Source organism: Alligator mississippiensis, chromosome 9 (genome assembly GCF_030867095.1).
Source record: "Alligator mississippiensis isolate rAllMis1 chromosome 9, rAllMis1, whole genome shotgun sequence".
In the NCBI taxonomy this organism is placed as follows: Eukaryota; Metazoa; Chordata; order Crocodylia; family Alligatoridae; genus Alligator; species Alligator mississippiensis.
Genome location: NC_081832.1, coordinates 42,670,241 through 42,696,495, shown reverse-complemented (window position 1 = coordinate 42,696,495; position 26,255 = coordinate 42,670,241). Strand labels below are relative to the sequence as shown.

General features: G+C 53.1%; 1 protein-coding gene across 3 annotated transcripts in view; it reads right to left on the bottom strand.

Annotated features, from left to right (window-relative positions):
- APBB3 (amyloid beta precursor protein binding family B member 3) overlaps nucleotides 1-21,322 on the bottom strand; it is a 29,101-nt gene extending 7,779 nt beyond the window's left edge. For all 3 annotated transcript variants that reach the window (XM_019487105.2, XM_059733395.1, XM_059733396.1), the window contains exons 1-10: nucleotides 21,209-21,322; nucleotides 13,721-13,911; nucleotides 13,413-13,489; nucleotides 12,365-12,425; nucleotides 11,675-11,821; nucleotides 11,163-11,290; nucleotides 7,987-8,101; nucleotides 7,315-7,402; nucleotides 5,004-5,087; nucleotides 3,397-3,512 (exon numbers count right to left, since the gene is read on the bottom strand). In XM_019487105.2, the coding sequence (XP_019342650.1) occupies nucleotides 3,397-3,512; nucleotides 5,004-5,087; nucleotides 7,315-7,402; nucleotides 7,987-8,101; nucleotides 11,163-11,290; nucleotides 11,675-11,821; nucleotides 12,365-12,425; nucleotides 13,413-13,489; nucleotides 13,721-13,911; nucleotides 21,209-21,257 (1,056 nt within the window). In that variant the 5' untranslated portion in view covers nucleotides 21,258-21,322. The remainder of the gene's footprint in view (nucleotides 1-3,396; nucleotides 3,513-5,003; nucleotides 5,088-7,314; nucleotides 7,403-7,986; nucleotides 8,102-11,162; nucleotides 11,291-11,674; nucleotides 11,822-12,364; nucleotides 12,426-13,412; nucleotides 13,490-13,720; nucleotides 13,912-21,208) is intronic.
- Between the last annotated feature and the right edge of the window lie 4,933 nt (nucleotides 21,323-26,255).

The following is a 26,255-nucleotide window of genomic DNA, read 5'->3' as shown; positions in this document are numbered from 1 at the left end:
GAAACACACCAGGGTTGCAGAAAATATGCCACTTACTTCCTGTGGTTAGAACTGGCCTGTATGGGTGTTTGCAGTAATGTGGGTGGGATGGTGCTTCCTGCAGGTCACCTGTCCTATATCCTGTCTGCCCTGTTCACCAGTCCCTAGTGCAGGGGTGAGCAAAATACGGCCCGCAGGCCGGATCTGTCCTGCTCATTCCCATTCTATTGGGTCCATGGGGCCCCTAAAAAATTTAGAAAATGAATATCTGCCCCAGGCTGCCTGTCAAAGATGACAGGAGCCAGGGGCAGTAGGACCCCGGGGAAACCATGGCAGGACCCTGAACAGCAAGGCCAGCCTGGCCCCCACCCCCCAGCCAGAAGTCCCTGCCTGGTAGGGGCTTCTGGCCCACTGTGCAGGAGCAGGAAATTCAGGTAAGAAGGGGTGGGGGGCAGGGATGCAGGGAAGGACCATGGGTGATAGCCCCAGTCCTCAGGGCTGGGCCAGCTCCTGCTGAGTCCTGTGGTCCAGCCATATAGCTGGGAGCTACATGGTGCAGAGTGGCTGGCAGGCAGGCAAGAAAGTGAGGAAAGTGGGGGAAGGGGGAGTGGAAGCAAGCAGGCATGTGGGACCACGGGGCCTGTGCCAATATCCCAGGGCCAGTACCAGTGGGGCCCAAAGCAGGGAGGCAGGAGCCTGGGGCATCTGCTGGCAGGGGTCTGTAGAGCCAGGCTAAGCTGTGCCAGCAGGGAGAGCGGGGAGCTGTCCCAGCTTCATATAGCCCCTGCCAGCTGGGACCCTGCACTCCTGCTGCCCTGCTCTGGCCCCCACCAGTGCGGGGCCTGGGACACCAGCATTGGTCCTGCGCTTCCGTCCAGCTGTCGCTGCCTCCCATGCACCTGCTCATTCCCAGTCCCGCCTGCCTCAGCCCCGTGGTATAGGCAGGGGCGAGTGCGCACAGCTCTGCCCCTGTGCTCACCCATTTGGGTTAAGCAGCAGTGACGCAGAACAAACTTCTGCTCAGTGCGGGAGAAAAGCGGTCCTCCACCCCTACCCCCTGCCCTTGGCCATCACTTCCTGGGGCAGCCACCCAAAGCCCATGCAGGACTGTCCTGTGTCTCTGCCATGTCACCCTTGCCTCTGTGGGACAGTGGTGGTAGCACAGAGCAGGCACAGGGAGGCCTGCATGGGATGAGTGGCTGAACCAAGGAGCACTGGCAGCGGGAGGGGGAGGGGCTGCTTTTCTCCTGCATTGAGCAGCAGTTTGTCCTGTGCTGCTGCTGCTGAGCCTGGGCCCTGCTCCGGCTCTGGGCTCGTCTGTCGGGGCTGAGTGGCAGCGGTAGCAGCAGCAGCAACTGGGCAGAAAACAGCTGTTCAGTGGGGGGGAAATGGCCCCTCCCCCTCGCTGCCGCTGGGCAGTTTTATCTGCGTCCACAGGTGACTGGTTGGGGGAGCACGGGGGGGAGAGGCACATGCCACCCCTAAGATTGGCCCCCAAAAGTGGGGCAGTTTTTTTGCCACAGTTTTCTTGCCACATGGGCCAGCGGCGTGTTGGCACTAAGCCACAGCACAGAAGCATAGAATGGATATGGGGCTTTTGGTCCATCCCCAGGCCCGCCCCTGGGCCCGCCCACAAATTGTGCCCCCCCAGACTCAGGAGTCACCAGTCACCCCTGGCTGCATCTGCCAGGAGCCCGCACCACGCTAGGCTGCGGTACGGCTCCTTCACTACTGCTTGTGAGCTGCCCTGCTTTCCTCATTTCGGGCTATCGTGGCTGCTCCACATGGCCACTGCTGCCGCACTGGGCAGCACAGAGGCAGTGCTGAAGGAGCCACACTGCAGTGTAGCTCAATGTGGGCTCCAGGCAGACACAGCTAAAACTGGCGGGAGAGGGGTGGTGCTTTCCCCCGTGCCAAGCATTAGTTTCTGCCCAGGAGTGCAGGGTCTGGGCCAGCAGGGGCTGTATGGAACTGGGCTGCACTGCTCAAGCAGAGAGAAGAGGAGCCAGCTCAGCTTCATAGACCTCTGCTGACCCAGACCCTGCGCTGCCCAGCTGTTGCTGTGCTCCGCATGCCTGCTCACTGCCCCTGTCCCCCACCTACTGCAGCCATTTCCACACTCCCCCCCCCCCCCCCCGCTTGCCCGCCAGCGGCTCCGGGACCATCTGGTTCCCAGCTGCATTGCTGGGACTGCAAAAGCAGCTGGAACACAGTGCCGGAGCAGTGGGAGGGCGGGAGGGAAGGAAGTGGCAGGAGAAAGACAGTGGTGGCAAATGGGGAGAAGTGGCAACGAGTGGGAGTATGGGCCCTGCACTGCTGCCCTGGTGTCAGAAGCAGCAAAAGTGTGGAGCCCAGGCTTGCAGGAGTGCTGGCAGGGGCTCTGCCTGCCATGTGGGGATGGGCTGTGGGCAAGTCTTCCCCCTTCATGTAAGCCACAACCTTCCCCAGCCACCCTCCTTCCACATACTCACAGCTCCCTACAAAATCCACACACACCCACACCCCACACAACCACACCCTCCACACCTATCCACCCCCACAAATCCCACACAGGCACCCACACCCTCCTCCACACCCCACATAACCACAAACCTATACCCACCCTCCCACAATATACAAGAGTAAGACTTCATTTTAAGCTATTAAACTAACACCTCTATGTACACTACACAAACACATGTAAATCAGGACAAAATTATTTTTTGAAATTAAATTAATGAACGCTGTAGTACATATTTGATTTTTAGAATATAATTTGGTATTTTTCTGGTTCCAAGATGGCAAACTCTCTTGCTGAAAGGAGTACTTCTGGGAGACAAGGAGAGGGACTTCTGGTGGCAAGGTCAGGGATTAGGGGACTTCTGATCCCAAGATGGTAACCAGGGGGTGGGGCACCTATCAAGGGGCGGGGCTACCCATGCAGCCCTTGATGACTTGTCAAAATTCGGTAAGCAGCCCTCCGCCCAAAATAATTGCCCGCCCCTGCCCTAGTGGATCCAGGTGTAGCTTCAATATGGGATAGCTACCAGAACAATTGTGCCCTTGGGCCTGGGTGGGTGATGGGTCCAGATGCCATGGCTTGGGTGACAGTGTCTGTGGAGCTCACAGCAGAGGCCCTCTGGCATGGGCAGCCTGGCAGATGTGTAACTGCAGAAGTCAAGAGGACTCAGCTCCATTACCCAGCTCAGGTCAGAGTTCCATTAGTAACCCCCTTCCATGTGCCTGAAATGGAGCTGACTTCAGCTGCCCTCCCATTCAAGAGGAGCCATCTCCAGCAGTACAGCTCCCTGCCTGCAGCACAGCCTGCATACTCAGGGCAGAAAGGTCCTTCAGGAACCCCTTGGTGGGTGTGCTGCAGTATGAGCTATGTGTGCACCATGGCTGAGCACCCAGAAGGTGAATCAGTAGGAGAGTTACCTCTGCCTGGTGCACTTTCATCACCGAGTCTGACACGCTGATAAGGGATGGGGTCCACTGCTCACGGCCATGACTGTTTGTCAGGTTCTCAATGGCCTCATTCAGCACATCCATCCCTGAGGAGACAAGGGGATGGGATGAAGCAGAAAATCTAGATCCAGCCCAACAGGGCCAGTTTTCAGCTACTGGCCAAACTCCTCTGTAGCCACATGATCCAGCCAGCCCCACACTGCCCTGCAGGAAATGCTGGGGTAAGAGTGCCTTCCCCAACTCAGGAGAGACAAGGGGGAAAAAGGGGAGGGAGAGAAAGGGCCATAGGCAGCTTCTGTCAGAGGGGCAAAGAGAGGCCCGGGTAGTGTCAGGTACAGGCTGGCAGGATAGTTCAGACAATCCTAAAGAAAATGCAAGCCACAGGATATAGCACAGAGCGACTGTGGGAGCCAATGGGGAGACCAACTTCAGAGGCACCCTGGGAACTTGGGGTCCCTGAAGGAACCCATACAACTAGGCAAAGACACAACAGTAGTGGGGAACATGTCAGATGAGAGCAGAGCACAGTCACAATCACAGCACCAGGCCAGCCCATAGCCCTGCCTAAAGGCCTTCCCACAACAGGAGAGTGGAGATGGCAGGGACATGTAACAGCCAGCCACCCCAAACCAGCTGTGCAGCATGGCCAGGACACATGGGTGAGACACTCCCATTCCAGGCTGGAAAAATGGCACTTCAGTTGAGGGCCATTCCAATCACTGCTGTCATAAGCATACCCCTCCCTGCCCTTCCGCTGCCCTTGCAGTAATGCCTAAGCCAGGACATTCAGAGCCCACGCTGTTGGATCCTCAGGAAGGGGGTTTCAGAACAGCTCTGGCTTGTAAACTCCTGTTACCAGAGAGTACATTTCATTTCCTAGGGACGATTCTAGTTCTTTCAGTGAAGGAGACAGAAGAACGCATGGATTCTTCATGCTGTGAGGAAGCTCAGCCAAGCACATCACTCAAGGCAAGGACTTGTTGCTAAGATAGTTCTCTAGACTGGGGGAGAGCTATTTCCAGGCAGCTCCCAGGCTCTTATCTGGGCATGCATCTGCCCCCTGGAGCTCGAGTGACCCCTGAGCTGCTGGGTGGGCTGGTTGGGAACAAGCATAAAAAGACATGAGGACACAGGAAATCATGTGCTTTAGTGAATTCTTGAGATAAAGTTAAGAGTGTGGTGAAGTGCCTCATCCCAGCTGGCTGGGTTGCATGGGCACTAAGTGCAGTAGCAGTGACTGGGCCATACAGGTAGATTTCTTCCTGCACCCCCTCCAGAGTAGGACTGAGATACACTGACAAGTGGGTGCCTGAGGCTGGGAAGCCTGCAGTGCCCTGCCTGTGCTAGGTTCTCAACAGGGGAGAGACAGTAGTTCCTAGTCAAGTACTGCAGCTTGGAAAGCCCAGTCAGGGCAGATTTAATTTTGTTCCCTCTAGATATGTTTCCCTTGATGCTTTGCAGGGGGAGCTAATTTGGCACAGCTGCCACCCATGGAGCACAAAGGAACCAAGCCCAGCTGCCCAAGCAGTATAACAGAATGACAGTGCAGCCAGAGGTTCACCATCTAAGTTACTTACCCATTGCTTTGGACACAGGTAAGCTGCCAATGTAGAGGGCATCATACTTCTGGATAGACTGCCTCACAGCATCCAGAATATCCACTGCCAAAGACAATGAGAAAGGTGGAATAATTTCTCCTCCAGCTTCTCAGTACATTGAACAAAGCAAAGGTCTTTGCCAAGGAGGGCACATTCAGAATCCAGCCAATGGGAAGGGGTTGGCATTACACTGCCCAGTGCCAACAGAGAACCCAGGGCTGCACGTGCTAGAGCAGGCTCTGCAGCACAGGCGCCTGGGCCCTGGGAATTTGGATTGTCTCATCTAGCAACAGACATTTTGCTTTGAGATTCACAGGAAAGTGTGAGTGGGAGGCAAGCAATTCTATTGTCACAACACCCCTCCCAAGGGGAGCCTTGGGCACTCCCCAGCCCTTGGATTGTTCCTTTGCATGTGGGTTTGTTTTCAAGATTTCACTAATAAACAACACTATTTAAAAGCACTCCAGTACAACTCATGCCTCCACGATGGTCCCACAGGCTCTCAGAGTAGCTGAGGACAGGCTGCAGCATGTGTAGGGTAGGCACTTTACTTCTGCATTTAAGTTGGGGCTCTTTGGTTCCTCTTTACAAAGCCAGGCTGCTAGGAGTCTGACTGAGCAGGCATTAGTTGAGGAGACAGGTTTACTCTAAGACAGATTTCAAGCCTCTTGTTTAAAATCAAGGCATCATCAGTTTCCAATCAGATATCCCAGGGCTAGCAAAGAGTCCTCTATGCCCTTGAGAAGGGGTTTCTTGGCTCTCCCTAAGTTTTAGGCAGCAGTTTCCAGCACTGAAGGGTTGAGGGGTATCAGACTGTATCCTCAATCATTGGTCTAAGGCCCCCTAGCACATCCTTGGCAGGAAAGCAGGGCCACTTCCAGTTTTCCACAAGAGGGAGAGTAAGAAATATTCTGGGTTGGTGTGGCAGGTCACCTTTGGTGCCTGCCACTTTAAGAGGTTTGAGCAGGGTTTGGAGCAGCCAGCAGGTATGATGTGGCCTAATGAGGTGGTCACATGACCGTGGGAGAGATCCTGGATTGGAGAATGGGGCTGAGCAGCCTCAGTATAAACAGAGGCCCTCAGAGATGGGCTGGCAGTTGCTGCAGGGAGCCAGAAGGATAACGGTAGCAACTGGAGCTGCTGCTCCCAGAGCACCTGGTGGTCAAGGGTAGTAGCTATGGGGATGGAGGAGGTCCCTGGCCCTGTGGAATGACTTAAAACTACACCCTGCTGGGGTTGGATGATGTGGTGGGGCTGCCTGTGGTGGGGTGGTCCCCAGGAAATGCCACACCAGTGCCTCCCTAGTGAAAGGTGAGGATGGGGTGCCATATAGGCTCAGTCCCCATAACCTGGTGGGTTATCCTATAGAGAGGACAGGCAAGGGGTCCAGACATGTCATCAGGCCTGAGACCCAAGGGGTGTAAGGCTGGGAGCCCCAGTGAGGGGCAGAGTAGTGGGCCCAGTAAGGGTGTGTGAGAAGGCCGTGTAAAGTAGGGTCTGCATGGGTGGGCCTGAACTTCCTGAAGGACCGTACATGGGCTGGCCTTAGAGACTGAGTGAGCTGGGTTTGGGGGGGCACAAGAAGGTGGACCCGTATGAGACAGAAAGAGCAAGTGACTCAATAACCTGACCAGAGAAACCCTCGACTGGTCAATGCTCAGGCCAGGACAAGAACGGCTTAAGGGGCAGAATGCCCATCATGACGGATGCCCAGAGCCAGGAGCCGGGGGTTCTGACTGGCTTAGAGGTGAGGCCGGGGCCTGTGTGGCTAAAGGTCCCAGAGGGAGCCATGGCTGAGTTGGAGAAGGGCTTAGGGAGCTTGGCAACCCAGAATAAGAGCAGAGTAGATTGCCTGAGAAGGAAGGATTCAGTTGGGTCTGAATGCCAGGCGGGCAAAGAAGGAGGTCCTTTGTGGGGCTGGAGTCATATAGTGATGTCGTCTTTGAGGAATGGGACATGGTATAAGGGAAGGTTCAGAGCCATGTATTATGCCCTTGGCATCAGGCAGTAAATGCGTTGCCTCCTGCCTTATAAACTTTTCTGAGTTACATCAAAGGTATGGCAGGAAAGGCAGGTGAGCGGACTGCCCTAGACAGGTGGGTGGGCCAACGTATGGACCACTTGCAAGATGGCCCCCTGTCCCAGATGGGTTCTTCTGATTTCTAGCAGTAACAGCTGTCCAAGGCCGTGTTGGAGTGAATGCAGGTGAGGAAGTCAGACCTGGAATTGATGACAACACATGGAACGGAAGCTTGCACAGGGGAAGGGATCAGGGGAAACCACTTGGTACCTTGCAGTGGCAGGTTGTCTGGAGAGATGGGCTCCAGTGTAACAGATCGGGTAAGGCTGTTGTTGGTCACTGCCCGCTCGGCCATAAGCTATGAGAGACAGAGAAACACCATCACAAAGGGGACTTCTGCCTGTCTTCTGCTTGGGTCCTGGGCTCTTGACAGGAGCACCCCTGCAAGACAGTACGGAAGAGCCAGCACCAGAGGAAAAGGATACAAAACTCATTCCCTTGGGAAGGAGGGAGGAATGTACAGGTGTCCTCTCCCCTGTATAGATGTAGAGACCAAGGCACAGGTGCTGGATGGGAGGACTCTGAGGGTAATCAACAAGTCTGCAGTAGAGCATGGATTGGGATCTGGTCCCTGCTGACTCCCAGCCTCGTGCTCTACCTGCCACCCAGTGATGCCCATCAAAGCCCTTGCCATTGTCCCTGCCACTGTCTACCCAATGAAGTTGGTACCAAACGCCCCTCATTCAGATGACAGGATTGACTGCAGTTTATTCAGAGCTTCTTTTTCTTACTTCCTCCTACAGTCCCCAAGCAGGCACTGCAGATATGCTGCTTGTGTGAGATGCCTCATCTCCAGGTTGGAAGGGAGCTCTCAGGGGAGTCTGCGTGTGGGCTGAGGGAGCCAGGACATGTTCAGGTCTCCTTGGGTCTTCATACATGTACCTTGGAGCACATCTCATGCAGGGCCTTGGCTATTGCCTTGGCAGGCACATTGCAGTGGAAGACGTGGCACTTCAGCATACATGTATCCTTGTCACTGGCCACGAAAGCAAAATCCCTACAAACAGAGAAGAGGCAGGTGAGGTGGAGGCAGAGGGCTCAAGGTACCATCCCTCACCTGGAAGCAGAACATGTTACCTGTCCCTGCATCCAGCATGGCAGCATGTGGAAAGAGGAATGGAGACAGCAGTTACTGCACAGATTGCTACAGGGTGGCAGTGAGCTGGGGCCTGCATCCCAACACCTCCTTCACCCTGGGAACCAGCCCCTTGAGACAGGAGAAAGGGACTAGAACAGGCACGGGCAATTATTTTGGCTGGAGGGCCACTTAATGAGTTTTGGTGAGCTATCGAGGGCCATGAGGGCAGCCCCGCCCCTTGACAGGTGCTCCACCCCCTGGTCACTATCTTGAGACCAGAAGTCATGCCCCCTAACCCCTGACCTTTGCCACTGGAAGTTCCTCCCCTTGCCCCCAGAAATACCCCTTTTGGGGGAGGAAACCGGAAACTTGGAACCATCTTGGAACCGGAAAAAAACAAATCATATACTAAAAATAAAACATTTACTATAATGTATTTTAATTTTATTTCAAAAAATATTTTTGTCCTGATTTATGTGTGTTTGCATAGTGTACATAGAGACAATTGCATAATAGCTCAAAATAAAATCTTATTCTTGTATATTGTGGGGGGGGGTGTAGGGGAGTGTGTGGGCTGTGGTTGAGGGGTGTGTTTCTGTGTGTAGGTGTGTGTGTGGGGTTTGTGGGGTGCATTTGGGGGGGATGCTTTGAGGTATGTGGGTGTGGGCTGTGTGTGTGTGGACCCTCCAATACCTCCCCATGGCACAGAGCCCCTGCCACTGGGGGAAGCAGTAGCAGGCACAGGTCCGTGGGGTGCTCATGGCCCACAGCAGGCAGAGGCCCCCAGGAGCTGCACGTGGTGGCAGGAAGTAGGGCCAGGCTGGCCTGGCACCATTGTGCACTGCTATATTGCGGCTCACATGCAGCTCCCAGGCCTTGGCCAGGAGCAGCAGGGAGCCCTGTGTAATGGACCCAAGCCAGTTCAGCCCAGCTCCCTGCTGCCCTGGCCAAGTCCCAGGAGCTGTGTGTGGCGGGAGGGAGCAGGGAGAGGCCACTGACTCCATTGTGCATGGCTTCCAGCTGAGACCCAGGAGCTGCATGTGAGTCACAGGGAACCCCATACAATGGAGTTAGGCTCCAGTGTGGGGCCCACACTTCCATTGGCCCTAGCCTTGTGCTCTGCACTCCTGCCAGCCTGGCTGCTGGCCCTGAGCTCCCACCCAGCTGCAGCTTTCCCCTACCCACCCCCGCTTCCCTATCTGCTGCCCAGAGTGCTGCAGCAGGGACAGGAGGAGGAGCCACTTGGCCCCCCTGGCCTCCAGCAGTTCCCTGGGGTGGTAGCAGCAGCCCCACCCAGAAGATGTGGGCGGGGCCAGGGTGGGGGCTAGGGACTTCCCACAGGCAAAGGTAGGAGCGTAGTGCACTGGCCTGGCAGGAGTGGACTGGGCTCAGCCCCATGCGGAGCACAGCAAGGGCAGCTGCGGCCCTGCCGATATCATTTAATTGGTGGGCGCCTGCCTGCAGGCTGAATGAAATTGTCTGATGGACCAGATCCAGCTCATGGGCTGTATTTTGCCCACCCCCTGGCCTAGAACAATAGTTCTGAACCCTTTAGACTTAAGGGCGCCTCTGAAAGTGTCAGCTCTTCCCTTTCACTTGTTTCTTTTCAATGGAAAAAAAAATAGAGCAATTCTTCTATTACAAAGAACTCAGAAGGCCCACAGCGGGTCAGAATGTTTTTGACTCTATTGATTCCTATTTGAGATTTCTGGGTTTACCTTGTGAATCATGTATACATGTTTGCACCTATCAGTACACCCTTAAAAAGTTCTTATAGCACCAAAGGCTACTGTGGCACCCTGGTTGAGAATTACTGGCCTAGAATAAAGAACCAGCAATGGTTATGGGCAAAGGCTGGTTATAACAGGGTTCATCTCCAAGGGTGGCCATGAACCTCCTGGGGTCCCCCTCAGCCCTTATCCACTTCACCTTCTTTGGTCAGTTGCCCTTTCATTTACCCACCACACCTTGATGTATCTAGCATCTAGATAAAGGGAGGCTGCCACAGGGCTTCCCAAGCCTGATCTTGCCAATTACATGGGCTCCATCCTCCCTAATATCCACTCCCATGCCTTACAGATGATGTGCACACATGCCCTTCTGGGACTACAGGCTTCCAGCCCTAGTCCTCACCTCTCCTGGGCTATGGGCTCCTTGGCCCCCCCTCAGTCTCCAGCTGTGACCCCCCCGGTCTTTGGTTTATCTATTCCAAGGCTCTGGCTCCACTCTGAGGCCAGGTGAGACTTGGCCAGGTGAGACCTACTTAGTACTTCCTATCTATCCCCTTGGCCTCTCTCTGGGACCCTGGCCCCACTCCTGAGTCAGTGAGACCTTTGGGCTCACTTAGCCCTGCTAACACTCACCCCTCCTGGGCTCCAGACCTCTGGGCTCTCTAGCCCTGCTAACAGACTGCCCTCTCTCTGGGCTTGGGCCCTTTGGCCCCACACTTAGCCCTCTGACCCCACTCTCTGCCCCTCTATGGGCTCTGGGCCCTCTGACCCCACTCTGCCCTTTGCTCAGGCTCCAGCCTTACTTCAAGACAGAGCAAGGTGGGCAGACTGGAGCAGGTACCACCTCACCTGCATGTGCCCAACCTGGTTACTCCTCAGCAGCAGCTAGAGGCAAAGGGCAGGGAGGGGGAGGTGGGCTGGGCTGGGCACTGCTTCTCCTGCCCGGGGCAGAGATCAGCCAGAGTGGGCAGGGGAGAGCTCTGCTGTGAGCATGAGTGGCTCACACATGTGTGTGTGTGCATGTGTGTGTGTGTTTGGTGCCCCCCTGACCACTGCCCTGGGAAGTCACCCACATCGACTACCCCTAAGGCCGGCTCTATATAAGATATAAGAGGATGGTTTCAAATGCCCTAAGAGGCTGCATTACAGGACGTAGAGCAGCTGTGCCTACACTCTGAGAAGTGGGCTTCCCACAGCTGACTCCCACAGAGATAAGCTCCTGCAGCCTCCTGCTCACCTCAGCCTCTCACCTGCCATTGTTGCAGCCCACCCCCCAGACACGGATATTGATGATGGGCTGGCAGTGGATCAGGCTGTGGTCCAGAGGGTCCACCAAGCTCATTGTGTCCTTCTTCAGGATCATCACCATGTTCTGGCCCTGCAAAGAGTGAGCAGGAGCACTCAGCACTGAGGCCTCCCTTTCTTGCCTACCCTGCTCCCCCTTCCCACCTTGCTCAGATAGAAGTTGTACTAAAGAAAGCTGGGGTGGGAAGCCCTTTTCACCACCACCAAGCACCATCTGGTGCCCCCAGGATGGCCTGGTCAGGAATGGCTGGTGATCTGCAAGGCCTGCTTGTGTCTAGTGGTGCACACCTGAATGTGACCAAGAAGGATGGGTGGGGGAGTGGGGGAAGGGGCTGACAAGCAAGTGGCACCCTGTGCCCAGGGCTTTTCCATCTAGGGGCAGAGTTTCTACTGCCAACACACCCACTCTTACAAACAGAGCCACATTTCCCACAGGGACCAGACAAGAGAGACTTACCTCACCCCAGCTGCCTGCAGGGTCCAAACTCTCACATTTGCTCTGTGAAAGCTGCTGGATGCAGTTGTTCACTGCAATGCTGCTCTTGCCAGGGGCCAAGTCCTCCTCTGGGATCTCCACCCAGCCCAGGGAACGCACAGCAAAGCACTGAGAAAGGGAGACATATAAGGGAGGTCACACTCAGCAGTGGCCCGGACTCCCCACCCACTCCACACAGTTTCACTAAGCCTGCCAGAGCAAAGGCCAAGTCTGGGCACAGGGCTAATAGAAACAATGTCCTCTACCTTGCCAGCTTCCCAGGGGTCTAAGCACTGTGCCTAGTGCCCCAGCTACCCCAGCTAAGAGCCCTACTCCTATGCTAATGGGAGTAGCGGAGCACATGGATGAGAATTCAGGGTCCTCAAGGCTCTCTCACATCAGGCAGGGGAGCTGGAAGACTACACTGGCCATTGATACATAGACAAGCAGGTGAAAAGGCAGTGTGAGGGGGCTGCCTTGTGCCCATGGTGTGGTCCTGTGCCTCAGAAAGTGACCTACAGCTGATGTATGGTGCCAGGCTAACTACACGAAGTGCCATAGAGCAAGTCATGGAAAACCTCTCTGTTAGACAAGCCCTAGTGAGTGGTCCCTCAGCCAGGGTGGCATGAAATTACTCTTGCATGGCCCACTCCCCCCTACTCCCAACAGTACCTTAGAGCCTGGCTCCATACTGCTGCGGTGAAACTCCTCCCCGTGCCAGGCCAGTGAGGTTCTGCAATGGAAAACAAAGGCTCAGCCACTGCAGTGAATAAGGCACAAGGTGGCTCCTAGCAGGTTCTGGGGGAAGCTCCAGAGGCTGAGGGTTTCTGCTTCTTCCCAGGGCAGGGAGGGCATGGGCAACACAGAACAATACATCTGCCCCTATGTAGGGCCAGCCTTGGCTTGCTAGTGCTCAGTGAGGTTGGATTTCTTGGGAAGGACCCAGCTCCACTAGGAACTGGACTAAGATCCAGCTCCTTCCCCACTAGCCAGCCAAGAGCCACTCACTTCCAGTTGGGCCATCTCATCCTAGGAGAACCAGTCCAGGTCCCCTGGTGGTTGGACCAATTCCAGACTGAATAAGGCATGTGTTGTGACCAGTTTTTCTGATAGCTGAGCAGCACCAGTAAGCAGGGCTCTGAGACCCCTAGCTATAGCCCTGCTCTCAGAATGGAAGTCAGCTACAAGCATGTCCTGCTGCTGGCTTGCTCAGATCCAAAGATCTACCTGCAGCACACAGTTCCAACTTCCTTCCCTGATGCAGAGGCCTTGGGAATCACTGTCTTAGATCCAGGGAGCATCCTCTGGCCCCCATCCAGAAATCAAGGTAAGTTCTCTGTCTGCCTAGCAAGAAACAAGGACAAACACTCTGCCTATCTATCCCCTTATGCCTGGGATCAGGGAAAGCCATTCTGCTCTCATCCAAAAATCAAGGCCAGTTGTCTGCCCAGCCCTGTGTCCTGGTTCATGCAGCACCGCACAGATGCTGAGGCAAGTAACTCCCCCCGCCACCTCAAGCCAGCTATGCAACACAGCATGGACACCTCTGAGTCATATGCTCCCAGTCCAGCCTGGTAAAGGTCCCCCTTAGCTACACCCATTATAGTCATCACTGCCATGAGCACACATGAAAGGTCTCTTAGACCACCCCAGATAATGGAATGCAGGTTACTTAACTGGACTAGGTTACTTAGCAAAGGAACCATGAGGTCAGGCCTACCTTCTGGGCAATGATGCCATTGGACTGGGAATGGGCATCTCCTTAGACAAGTGCTTTACTGTGGCTGCCTGGAGATCCTGAGCAGAAAGAGAAGTGAAGAGATTCATGAGAATGGCATCAGTAGCTACACAGAACTTGTTTTTCCATGAAATCCAAGTGGTAGCTTTAGGGCCCCAGACAAAGCTCCTGATAAGCCCTTGCTATCAGGTCTGCCAAGGCAGAAGGGAGCTGAGGGGTCTAATTTCATTTATTTAGCATGGAATGGCCAGTGTTAAGATATAAGTTGATACCCTCTGAGGATTCCATACCATTTCCTGTAATGTAGCATCACCACCAGGCCCCAGGCTTCCTCCCAGACCAGAGTTGCACGATGGATGTTGCCACTGTGTGGTGCCCGTGGGTACATGCCAATAGTAAGTGCCAGAGGAGTCGCGAATTTTCCTCCATCCTGGGGGAAGATCAGGATCTGTCTCCAGGTTCTGGTCACTCCACAGGTTATCTAGAAACACAGAAAGCACCAGGCTGTGGGGTCCAGGGCTTGAAGAGCAGCTTTCATCCGAAAGGATCCCAGTGTTCTTTACAGATGGCACTACCCCTTCACCCATTACAGAAATGTAGCCAGCTGTGGGGTGCGATACAATGTCTCTTTGTCACCATCCCAATATAATGATTTAGGCCAGAAAACAAAGGACACTTCAGCCAATTCACCTAAGAACTGAGAAGCTTCCAGAATGCAGGTCTGGCCAGGAAACCAAAGCAAACACCCCAGCTCCTGGAATACTGGATGACACAAGTAATCAGGATTTTGATTGTATCTCTGGCAACACAGCATTCCCTGGGAATACCTTGTGGTAGTTCAGGATATTCCCAGGACAGGAAATGATAGTTCAGTCCTACTGAAGGATACCATAGATTCATAGATTCATAGATGTTAGGGTCGGAAGGGACCTCAATAGATCATCGAGTCCGACCCCCTGCATAGGCAGGAAAGAGTGCTGGGTCTAGATGACCCCAGCTAGATGCCTATCTAACCCCCTCTTGAAGACCCCCAGGGTAGGGGAGAGCACCACCTCCCTTGGGAGCCCGTTCCAGACTTTGGCCACTCGAACTGTGAAGTTCTTCTTAATGTCCAGTCTAAATCTAAGTTGTGGTCTAGCTGACATCCTCCTGGGGAGTGTGGAAAGAGGCTGATTGCTCCCCAGGTGCAACACATGAAGTCCAAGGCTTCAAACCCAACTGGAAATATTGGCCAGTATTTGATGACACAGATGCCTTCAGTGTCAGGGCCCAATCCTGCATACACTCCTCAGCCAAAGCAGGAGTCTTTGGGAGCTCTCCACATACAGGACCACAGGGGCCTGCTCTCTAACACTCTGGGCCTGTAGCCCACATCCTTGGGAGTAGCCCACCAAACACAGCTCTCAGGGCATGCATTTCAATGTAACAACTCTCCATCATCTCATTTTCTCCAGCAATTTCCATCCCGAAGTGTTGCATACATACTATCTGTGTGGTCCCATTGAACTGCAGCTACTTTTGGGGTGCAGGACATCACATAAGACCACACAACAAAACAGGAATTGCATGTTCCCATGCTGAAAAAAAGCATTCTGGGATCTTTAATAGCCATGAACAGGACTTATTCTCTCAGGTCTCATCCAGAAGATGCTGACACATATCACACTCAACTTATCCTGAGAAGGAGGAAGGGCTAAATGGATACCTCTGGGGTTTGCAGGCAGCCTGTGCATTTTAGAGCAGGTGTTATCTTTCAAAGCCAATCCCTCCAGTCTGCTAAAGTGCTGGGGAAGTTGCAAAGGACAAGACCATGCCAGTTTCATTTCCAGACCCTTCCATGAATGCTGATGGCACCAAAATAGCCCCTCTGCCTTTCTGTGCCTAGATAAGCCTTCCTGCCACTCCAAGCACACCAAGGCAGAGGCAGTCTGGGTCTGCTGAACTCCACGGCATTCCACCAGGACTTGCAAAGGGCTCAGAACAGCAGAGGCTTGGCACTATAGTCCACTCTGCTTGGGGACTTCCAACGGGTCAGGTACAGAGCATGGAAAAGCAAGGCAAAGGCATGATGTGTGAAGGAGCTACCAAGAAAGAAGTGGGGATACATGTGTTCCAGACACAAGAAATCCTCTCCAGGCCCCAGTGAGTACAGCCTGCCAGCAACACACCCATGCCAACTCAGCCAATGCAGGGATTAATGCATTTATCTGAATGAATGAGGATGCTGCAGACCCAACACTGATTAATGCACTGATTCACTGGCAAGATCCTACAGGCACAGAAATGTGTGCCTGCCTGGACAATGTCAGGGACCATTTCATTGAATTAAGGGATGGTGTTAGAGGTTGCAGTCACATTCTTTCCACAAAGATCTCTAAGCACTTTTCACACATGGAGCAGCAATGCAAGTGCCTCAGGAAATGGGGTGGGAGCATCTGACCCATTTTATGGGTGGAGAAACAGCCTGAGGCCCCAGAGCAAATAAACTGCTAAGCCTTGACTAGAGTACCTTACCACTGCTCTAACCACTACTTCAGGTTTCTTCCACACAGTGAGCATTGCCACCCACACAGCTGAAGCAAGCACACATAGCTTGGTCTGGGAGAGACTGAACATATTTTTGATTAGCAAGACAACAGCAAAGGGAATTCAATGACAACAGCACAACATAAAGGTTGAGAACACAGACAGGCGATTCAAAGTGATGGTTCCTGCCAGCCTGTGCCTTGAGCCCTGGGATCTCCTTACTGTTTCAGGCACACCATGCTCTGTACTAGAGTGCCTGATTCCTGGCAGGCTCGTACACTGCAATCCCTGCCCCAGACATTGCATTAGCAAATCTAGATTATTTGGACTGAAGAGAAAAGCAGCCATCTCCTCAGCAGAGCTGTTAAAATGGGAAAATCATACAGTGCTCAGGGGGCTTCCTAGACAAACTGATCCCCTCCTTCAAGGAGGTAGGAGGGATCCAGTTAATCTCAAAGGTCTCCTGAGGAGCCTCTGAAAGCAAAGGGAACAGCACTGCTGAGGGCACAGCTTCACTATCCTGCATGTAGTCAAGAGCTTTGGGACCCAAGTCCCAGCATGAGAACCATCCTACCAACAAAGACCTAATGTAGCTGCCACACACACTGCACTGGGGCCCTGAAGAAGGGGCTGGAGCTGATGTCCCCAAGAGACATTCAGGAGCAAATGCACCATTAATTTGATGGAGCCAAAGCTAATTCATTCCAGGGAGCTGGCACTGCTCCAGCACAGGAAGTTTAGTATCTCCTCTACCAACAGCCATCTCAAGCACATGGGATCTGAGCCAAAGGCATTTTCCAAAGCCTCCATTTACACAGGCAGGTAAATCAGTGATCTTAGCCTCACAGTCCAAATCCCCAGCAGTGCCCAACCTGAAAGATCTCCTGCTGCCAGACAGAGAAAGTGCTTCAGAAAAGAGCAGAGACCCCACACAGGGCAGGCCTATCATTTCACTGCAGGAGGGCAAGGTGCTACAGCTTCAGGATTCAAGCAGGATCCCTCTCCTCCAACCCTTCTGCAGCAGAGCTGTGGTAACTGGGAACACAGGGCATCTCTAGCATTTCTAGTTCCAGCCTCTCAATAGGAATGGCTTCAACCACCCAAAGACAGCCGTGCCTTCATGTTATAGGTCACCCAGCCACCTGGTACCTCAGAGCACTGTCTCAACTTTCACCCAGTGGAAAGTGTGACTCAGATTGTCACCCCAACACCATCTGAGGCTCCTCTGCCTTTTCTTCAGCCCCTTACCAAGTGGTGAGTTCACAGACCAGGAGGGAAGGCTGCAGAGGCAATGGGTCTCATGGTGCACCATACCCAGTAACACTTCATAAGGGGGAGAACAAAGAAGGAAATTATGAAGATCTCAAAGATCTCTGAATGAGTTCCCACTTCCCACCCCCACTCCCCCAATAGCCCACTCCCTGCCCCATCTCAGAACAGACAGGATGAGTCCTGCAGGGATAAAAGGTGCAGAACTGTAACTGTAGCTGTTCCAGTGGATGCAGCTAAAAATACCTAAAGGTCAGTGTGCCCCTTCCATATTCTTATCCTCTTGATACTCACAACATGGGAGGAACAGAAGGTGAATAATCCATCACAGCAACTCAATATACTCTGGGCCTCTGCTGTCTCTGGCTGCACAGCCTGGCTTGCAGCTGGTAGATGCACTCTGCTTAATCAGGTCCTGCCATCATCTGAAGCAGCTCAGCCAGCTGCCGAGACAAGAAGCCTGCATCTTCCACACACAGAAGCTAATGTCACTGCATACAGTCTGCTGCAGTGCAACCAATCACTGCCAAGCTCCTTCCTGCCATCATACCCATTCCCAGCCATGTAGCCTCTCTCTGTCATTTGCAAAGCACTTCCCTGGGGAACCAGGTACTTCTCAGACAGAGCCTGTTACTTGCTAGGACCCTGGTGGCCGCCTCCACTCTATGTTAAATGATGCCAAATATTTCCAGCCCCAGGACACCCGGGGTGACATGCAGATGGAATAGGAGAGGCTGGTGCCATTGGTATATGAAACAGGGTAAGATTATACCTGATCTAACAGAAAAAAGAGACCATCCCTCTCTACACAATCTTTGTGATCCTGCTTCTGTAACACTGCATTCAGGCCAGGCTAGGGGGACAGAAGCAAGTGATCAAGGAGCTGAAAAGTTAAAGGAACTAGTGGTTCAATCCAGCACTCAGTGAGGTCCCTGGGCAGTGTATCAAGACCCAAATCCTCAGAGGCTGGCAGAGGGAGCAGAAAGAGGAATCTTGTGGCATGGGGTTGGATTTAAGGCAATTGACCTGGAGTCAGAGGTGAGATAGTTCCTCTACTGAGGCCAAGGCTGCCTAAGGTGTCTTCCCTGTGCATGGCTAATTCCTATCTAAACTGACCTGCCCCAACAATGGGACTCCCAGGCCTCCCCTTGGAGACTCTATCCCATCCGTCTATCCCATCTCCCCTTAGTGTCCCCTTCTCCCCTCCACTGCACATGTTGCTCCCAGTCTAGCACTTTAATCTTGCTGAATCTCAGCAAAGAGGCATGAACCCAAAGCAAAAAAAGGCAGGAAAAGCACTTTACAAAATAGCCTTCCCCTCAGGGCCACAAAAGGGCATGATACATACCAGTCTCCTCTCCCAACATGGACACGCCCTCTAATGGGCAGTCAATGCCCCTGAACCCAGCCAGTTGGGAGTGCTGGGGTCACACCAGTTGCTGCGGCCATTGCATCACTATGAAAGGTTCCTCTCCCACCAGGGTCTGATCCATGTCCTTTGGCACCACTTTGGCTTGGTTGTTTGTAAGTTGTTCACCCACAGAGTGATCTGGCCTCATTCACTTCACCTGGGGGTTCAGTTCTTCCAGTCAAGAAACCTGGAAGCCACAGCCAGGAAGGCCAAGGGCACTGTCTCAGCTCGAGGCTCTTCGCAGTATTGTTCCTTCCTTTTTTCCCCCCAAAGAATGCTCAGACAGACTCTGCTGAGAATCTGACCTCAGACCCTCCCTCCCCAAACCTCTTATTGCCCAGCCAGCCAGGGGCTCTGCTGCCAATGTGAATGAGTTCTAAGATGCTCATGCTGGAGACAGCTTAGTGGAGGAGGTGTCTGTAGCTTGGCTGACAGACCTGCTCTTTGGATTGTGTCCAACCAAAAAGCCACCATATCCTGCAGTTGGAGCCACAGAGACCTCTCACCCCTCATCTGGACTTCAGTGAAAGAGAGGAACACCAAGCATCTTACAGTATCAGACCCTTGAAGAAGGTCTTCTCTGGAGCATCTCATTTGACACTGATACAAATGCATTTGCCCTCCCACAAAGTTGATCCCTTTCCTTTGTTAGAGGATCCTGCTCCTCATAGTAAATCCCCATCAGTGTCAAAGCCAAGAACTACTAAGGAGCTCTGTGCTGTAATGTCATTGACTCTCAGTCCATAATTCTGCAAATCGCAGCTCAGAGTTACACTGCAGGATAATAACATCACTCCCAGAAAAACACTAAACCACTGCCAAACCCATGCCAACTCCAGGAATTTAATCAAGGGACTGCAGACATTCAGCACAGGGATTAATCTGGCCAGAGTGAACTGCAGCAGAGCACGGGCTCCCCCCAGCTCCAGCTGGCCCTCCCCAGGGACAGAATGTGTTCAAGTTGGAGGGGAGATAACTTTCCTTCAGGTGTTAAGCTGCTACACGAAAACAGTAGGAGTCTTTCTGATCTCTCACTGGGCTGAGAAAGCATCTGGGCAGGAAGCTCTGGGAAATGTTATGGGAACTGTTTCTTTAGCAACAGATCCTCTTCAATAAAATCTGTCCTTGTTTGTAAAGCTTCTCATATTCAGTGTGAATTTCATGCCTGTAAGCAGCAACACTCCCTCAGCCTGAATCCTCTTTCTAGCCACAGATCAAGTACAGCCAGGCAGTGGCAATTCCAGGTCCCCTCATCTTCCCTCCTTCTTAACCCAAAAGTGGCCCAACAATGAGGAAGGCAAGGGATTGACCTCCACTCAGTCCTTGGCTTCTCTCCTGGGACTGGCAAAATGCAGCGATGGTTTGGGTGATGTGGAAACCTGCTCAAGGGGCAATGGACTGAAATCCCCAAACTCACTGCACACAGGCCAGCCACCAAATGGCTATCTACTGGCATCACTGTCAGGTCAATTTAGTTTCACAAAGCTTTTGGGGAGGCACTTCCTTGATTCAGCATGTCTGCTCTCAATAATGAAGACGATGGCTTGTCTATATGGAACAAGACTGCAAGGAAATCTGGGGTACATCTGGCAGCTCAAGACAAGAAGCGGGCTTTGTTTTAAAATACAGCAGGTGCATTTTCAGTGAGAAGGGGGCTGGATTTGTTACAGCAGCTCTGCTACCCATTGTGGGGTGCTGGCACACATGTCCAGAGCAATCAGAAGATTGCTGCATACAGAGCAGGAGCCCACAGCCAGGCCTTGCTCACACACCAAGTGCTTCTCACAAGAACACAGCAAGGATGGAAGTTAAGGGCCATTCCTGATGTTAATGGGACCTGGTCTGCCAGCCTTAGAGACCATGTCCTCCACTTATCCACAGAGCAGCATCAACAGATCATGGCAAAGCATGTCTCCCACTCCCATCTTCTGTAGCCAGCTACCAGGCCAAGAGGCATCTTCTGTGCCTGCAGCCCATTCCACCTTTGGACTCCTGCAAAAGTGCTGCTTTTGAGGTAGGTGTTTCAATGGAGCCCCCAAGTCAGTGCCTGCTGGTGGGTCACTCCTAGGGGAAGTCTCTGGAGATGGGCTGGTAGAGGGAGACATGGTTGGTAGAGAGGCAGAGGAGCCCCAAATCCCACAGCCAGAGCTGGTGCTGCCCCTCCAGTGACCTGCTACATGAGCATCTCAGAGCAGCACCCTGCCCTGCCCCTGCCCCTGCCCCTGCCCCTGCCCTGGGCCGGCCGCCTCCCCTCCTGGAGCCGGGAAACTCCGGCAGCTGCTTAGCGCCGGCTCGGGGTTGCGGGCATCGGCGGGGAGGACTCGGCGGCCGGGCCCGGACTCCCAGGGGCAGGGGCAGAGGCCGGGAGGCCCCGAGCCGCGATCAGCACCGCGGAGAGCGCAGGGCAGGGCGGGGGCCCGGCCTGGGCAGAGCCCGCTGGGGAGCCCGAGGCAGCCGCGCCCGCGACAAGGCGGCGCCGGAGGGAAGCAGCGGAGGCGCCACCCGGCCCCGCCAGCCCGGCAACAGGTCTGCGCCCCTCGCCCGCCGCCCGCCGCCCGGCCCCGGCGCTCACCGTCGCAGTTGACCAGGATGATGGCGAGCATGTAGTCCTTGCCCAGCATGGCCGCGGCGCGGGCCGCTCGGGCACTGGCGGCGGCTGCGGGCCAGGGCTGAGCGCGGCGGGCGGGGCGGGGCGGGGCGGGGGGCGGGCCCGGGATGCGGCGCGGGGCGGGCAGAACCAGCGGCCTCCCCGTGCGGGCCTCGGCGGGGCGGGAGGGGTCAGGAGCTGCCGGCGGCCCCGCATCCCGCCCACGAGCCCGCTGCGACCCGCACGGCTCAGCCCCGGCCCCGGCTCCGGCCCCGGCCCCGGCAGGGGAGCTGCTGTCTCTGTCTCTGCCGTGACGGGCCGGGCCCGCGCCGAGAGCGAGGCAGCAGCTGCCTCAGAGGGAACCGGGACCCCCCACGGCTGCTCCGGGGCCCTGGGTGCGGTGGGAAGCGTCCCTGCCCGCCTGGGACCCGACCATGTGCGGGAAGCACGGGAGGAGCTGGTTTCTCCTCGTGGCAACCCCCCTCCAGGAGCCAGGAGCTCTCCTGTGGGACTGGAGGAGCTGGTGGCAGCACTTGGCACCGCCTGAAACTCTGGGAAGAATTAACAGCTGCCCTAATTTCCATTCCCACTCAGCCCCAGGCTGAGAGTGAGAGCTCTGCACCGTGGGAGCACAGGGCCCAAAGCCGGCTTTGGCCACCGCACACGACTTCCTCACGCAGAACAGCCCTGCAGTGAGTTCACACTGAAGAGGACATCTTCCCTCTTCCTCCATGGGGGTCTTTCAATTCAGCTTGTTAGAGAGCTTGCATTCAGCCTGACTCCCTGCTAGAAGGAAGCATGGGCTAAAACACAGGCCCAGGAGCCAGACAGCAAAGCTGTGCTCCCAGCTTGGCTTAGCCCTCAGTGATGAGCTCTGGACAACTCAACTGCCCCTCTCTGCTCATTAGTTTGCTCATCAGCTGCAAGGCCATCCTTCATCAGTACTGGAAGATGCTCTGAGATTCTCATGTGGGAAGTCTTAGAAACAGAGAACTTAGATTCAGCACTCAGAAATAGCAACATATCATAATACCACATTTACCTGAATCCATGATGACTTTTAATTTAAGGTGACCCTCCAATAATTAGATTCTATACATGGAAAATTTATAAATTTGTTATAATTTTCCATGTATAAAATCTTATTATTGGAGAGTCACCTTAAATTCATCCCTGCTCTGACAGGGAGAATGACAGAGAGGCAAGCGGTGGAGGAGTCAAGCAGCCTGACCCCCACCCCTTGCCCCTGCCTGACCCCCCCATGCCTGTGCTCCAGCTACCCATGCTCCCCACACTTGCCCCTTCCTCATAGTGCCTGCACCCCTTTGTGCTTTCATCCCCCCACTGCTTGCCCCCCCCCGCTTTGGCCCAACCCTTCCTGCTGCTTTCCCTGAGTTACAGCTCAAGTTCTGGCTCCAGCTCCAGCCCTGCTTGGGTCCAGGGAATGGAGCACATGCTGCATCGAACCTCCACGTGGCCTAGAACCAGTGGTAGCAGCCATGGCAGCTCCAGCAGCAGTGCCAGAGTTCAGGCTAGAACCAGGGCCTGGGCCAGAGCTTCTACTGCCACTGCTACCACTGCTTCCTGGCCAGGCAGTAGCTGGAGTCAGCATGTGCTCCATACCTCAGGTCAGAGTGGGGCCAGAGCCAGAGCCAAGACTCAGGGTGTGGGGAAGGCAGGTGGCAGGGAAGAACAGCAATTTCATCTCTAACTTTGATCCCAGGTTGGGGTTAGGGTTGGAGCTGGGGCAGGGGCAAGAGCTGCAGCAGCCACGCTTGTACTCAAATCCAAAACAAAAGGTTTTTTCCCCTATACCGGAATGGGGGTGGGGGTTGGGAGCTCATCTTGGATTTGAGTAAATTTGGTACTTAGGGGTGAACATTACTAAAAAATGGCAGAACTTGTACAGTTTTAATTATATTTCTTTGACTGAAATAACCCAAATAGACTTAGAACATTGGTCACAATGTCAAATTTCATGGTTAGGTAGAATCACAGCAGTTAAAATGAATATTTTATTTTGAATTAATTTGCTATTCCAAATTCTAACCATTACAGTGCCAACAAATCTCTGAGATGAATGGCAGACTACAATTTATTTGCGGAAATAGGAAACCTAGATTTAAAAATTCCATCCTTGGTAAAGTATTTGAAAAAATTATCAAGGCTCACATTTGTGAGAGCCCGGCAGGACAAATTATGCTGAGGGGAAACCAGCATGGGTTTGTGGCGGGCAGATCGTGCCTGACCAACCTAGTCTCTTTCTATGACCAGGTTACGAAACGCCTGGACACAGGAGGAGGGGTGGATGTCGTATACCTGGACTTCAGGAAGGCCTTCGATACGGTATCCCACCCCATACTGGTGAACAAATTAAGAGGCTGTGATGTGGATGACTGCACAGTCCGGTGGGTGGCGAATTGGCTAGAGGGTCGCACCCAAAGAGTCGTGGTAGATGGGTCGGTCTCGACCTGGAAGGGTGTGGGCAGTGGGGTCCCGCAGGGTTCGGTCCTTGGACCGATACTCTTTAATGTCTTCATCAGCGACTTGGACGTGGGAGTGAAATGTACTCTGTCCAAGTTTGCAGATGACACAAAGCTATGGGGAGAAGTGGACACGCCGGAGGGCAGGGAACAGCTGCAGGCAGACCTGGATAGGCTGGACAAGTGGGCAGAAAACAACAGGATGCAGTTCAACAAGGAGAAATGCAAAGTGCTGCACCTAGGGAGGAAAAATGTCCAGCACACCTACAGCCTAGGGAATGACCTGCTGGGTGGCACGGAGGTGGAAAGGGATCTTGGAGTCCTAGTGGACTCCAAGTTGAACATGAGCCGGCAGTGTGACGAAGCCATCAGAAAAGCCAATGGCACTTTATCGTGCATCAGCAGATGCATGATAAATAGGTCCAGGGAGGTGATACTTCCCCTCTATAGGGCGTTGGTCAGACCGCAGTTGGAGTACTGCGTGCAATTCTGGGCACCACACTTCAAGAAGGATGCGGATAACCTGGAGAGGGTACAGCAAAGGGCAACTCGTATGGTCAAGGGCCTGCAAACCAAGCCCTACGAGGAGAGACTAGAGAAACTGGACCTTTTCAGCCTCCGCAAGAGAAGGTTGAGAGGCGACCTTGTGGCTGCCTATAAGTTCATCACGGGGGCACAGAAGGGAATTGGTGAGGATTTATTCACCAAGGCGCCCCCGGGGGTTACAAGAAACAATGGCCACAAGCTAGCAGAGAGCAGATTTAGACTGGACATTAGGAAGAACTTCTTCACAGTTCGAGTGGCCAAGGTCTGGAACGGGCTCCCAAGGGAGGTGGTGCTCTCCCCTACCCTGGGGGTCTTCAAGAGGAGGTTAGACGAGTATCTAGCTGGGGTCATTTAGACCCAGCACTCTTTCCTGCTTATGCAGGGGGTCGGACTTGATGATCTATTGAGGTCCCTTCCGACCCTAACATCTATGAATCTATGAATCTATGAATCCTGCAAAGGTATCAGCAAGAGAGGGGAACTGAAGCTTCCAAACACTAAATATTACTATCAAGCCAGACAACTTAACAATTTGGTATACTGGATAATATCAACACATGGTAAACACTGGGTAAAGATAGAGCAAACATACTGTTCAGTAGTCAAACTTAACATATTACCATGGAAAAAGAAATCATCAAGGCCAAATTAAATATATAAACACCCCTTTGAGAAAACAACAATGAAAATCTAGGATACCACTTAAAAGAAATTAAGCTCACACCCATCACTTCTAGTGCCTATACATAATAATATTGAATTTAATCTTATTCATTTCTTAAGAAGCTTTAATATCTGGAAACATATTGGTATTATACATTTTGGATAACTATTCAAAGAAAATATATTTAGATCTTTCGAAGAAATACAATGTACTGCAGGTGATATTAAAATCCCATTCTTTCAATACCTGCATTTGAGACAGTTTTCAACATTCTCCCAAAAAAGGCAAACCTCAATAGAAATCTTACTGAATTTGAGAAAATATTGTTTACACATATGAAACACACAGGCCTATTGTGTTGCATCTTCAGCAATCCCTTGCAGTCAAGAATGATTGTCTTCCATGATGGTCCTATCTGTGAGTTGGAAGATCGCTGATGAGGCTGATCCAGGATCAAAAGACTCCACTGGAACTCAGGCATATGTTTCTGTGTGGGGTGCATGGTACCAGATTCTTGATTTCATCCACAACATGCTGTTTCTACCTCTTCTGCTTTTCTGTCACCTATTGTCTTTGTAAAGTTTCAAAGTACTAAGATCCTTGCAGCAGCCTCTTTCTCCATTTGGGATGCTCCTGGGCGATAATCTTCCATGAGTTGATGTCAATGTTGCATTTTTTTCAAGCTGCTGAGGACATCCTTGAAGCACTTTCTCTGCCCTCCTCCTGACCATACACCTTGACTGAGCCAGGAGAATAAGACTTGCTTCAGGAGTCTGGAGTCAGACATCCGGATGATGAGGCCAGCCCAGCAAAGTTGATGTTGGATGATCATCACTTCAGTGTTCATGGGGTTTGTTTGTGAGGGGACACTAATGTTGGTGCATCTATTTTGCTGTTGGATTTGAAGGATCTTCCGCAGGCAGTGTTGAGCAGCAGGTATTTCTCCAATGATTTTGAGGTGTCTTCTGTACACTACACACATCTCAGCTCTGTAGAGTAAGGTGGGAATCACAACTGCCTGATAAACCATGATTTTGGTGTCAAATCTGATGTTATGATCTTCAAACACTTGTTTCCTCAGGCATCTGAAGGCTACACTTACACTTTTCATGTGATGTTGGTGGGGAGCCAGAGGCTCTTGCCACTTTAAGGAGAGAGTGAAGCAGGCCTGCTGTGCGAGGGTTGCAGCTGAAGAACACAGGCCAGCCATTAGGCAAAGGAGAAACCCCTGTGTGGCTGGGAAGCCACATAACCAGAAGAAGAGGGGCTTACAGGCATATACAGGCCCAGGGCCTGAGGCAAGGCAGACAGTCTGGCCCTTCACGCTGCAAGGAGCAGA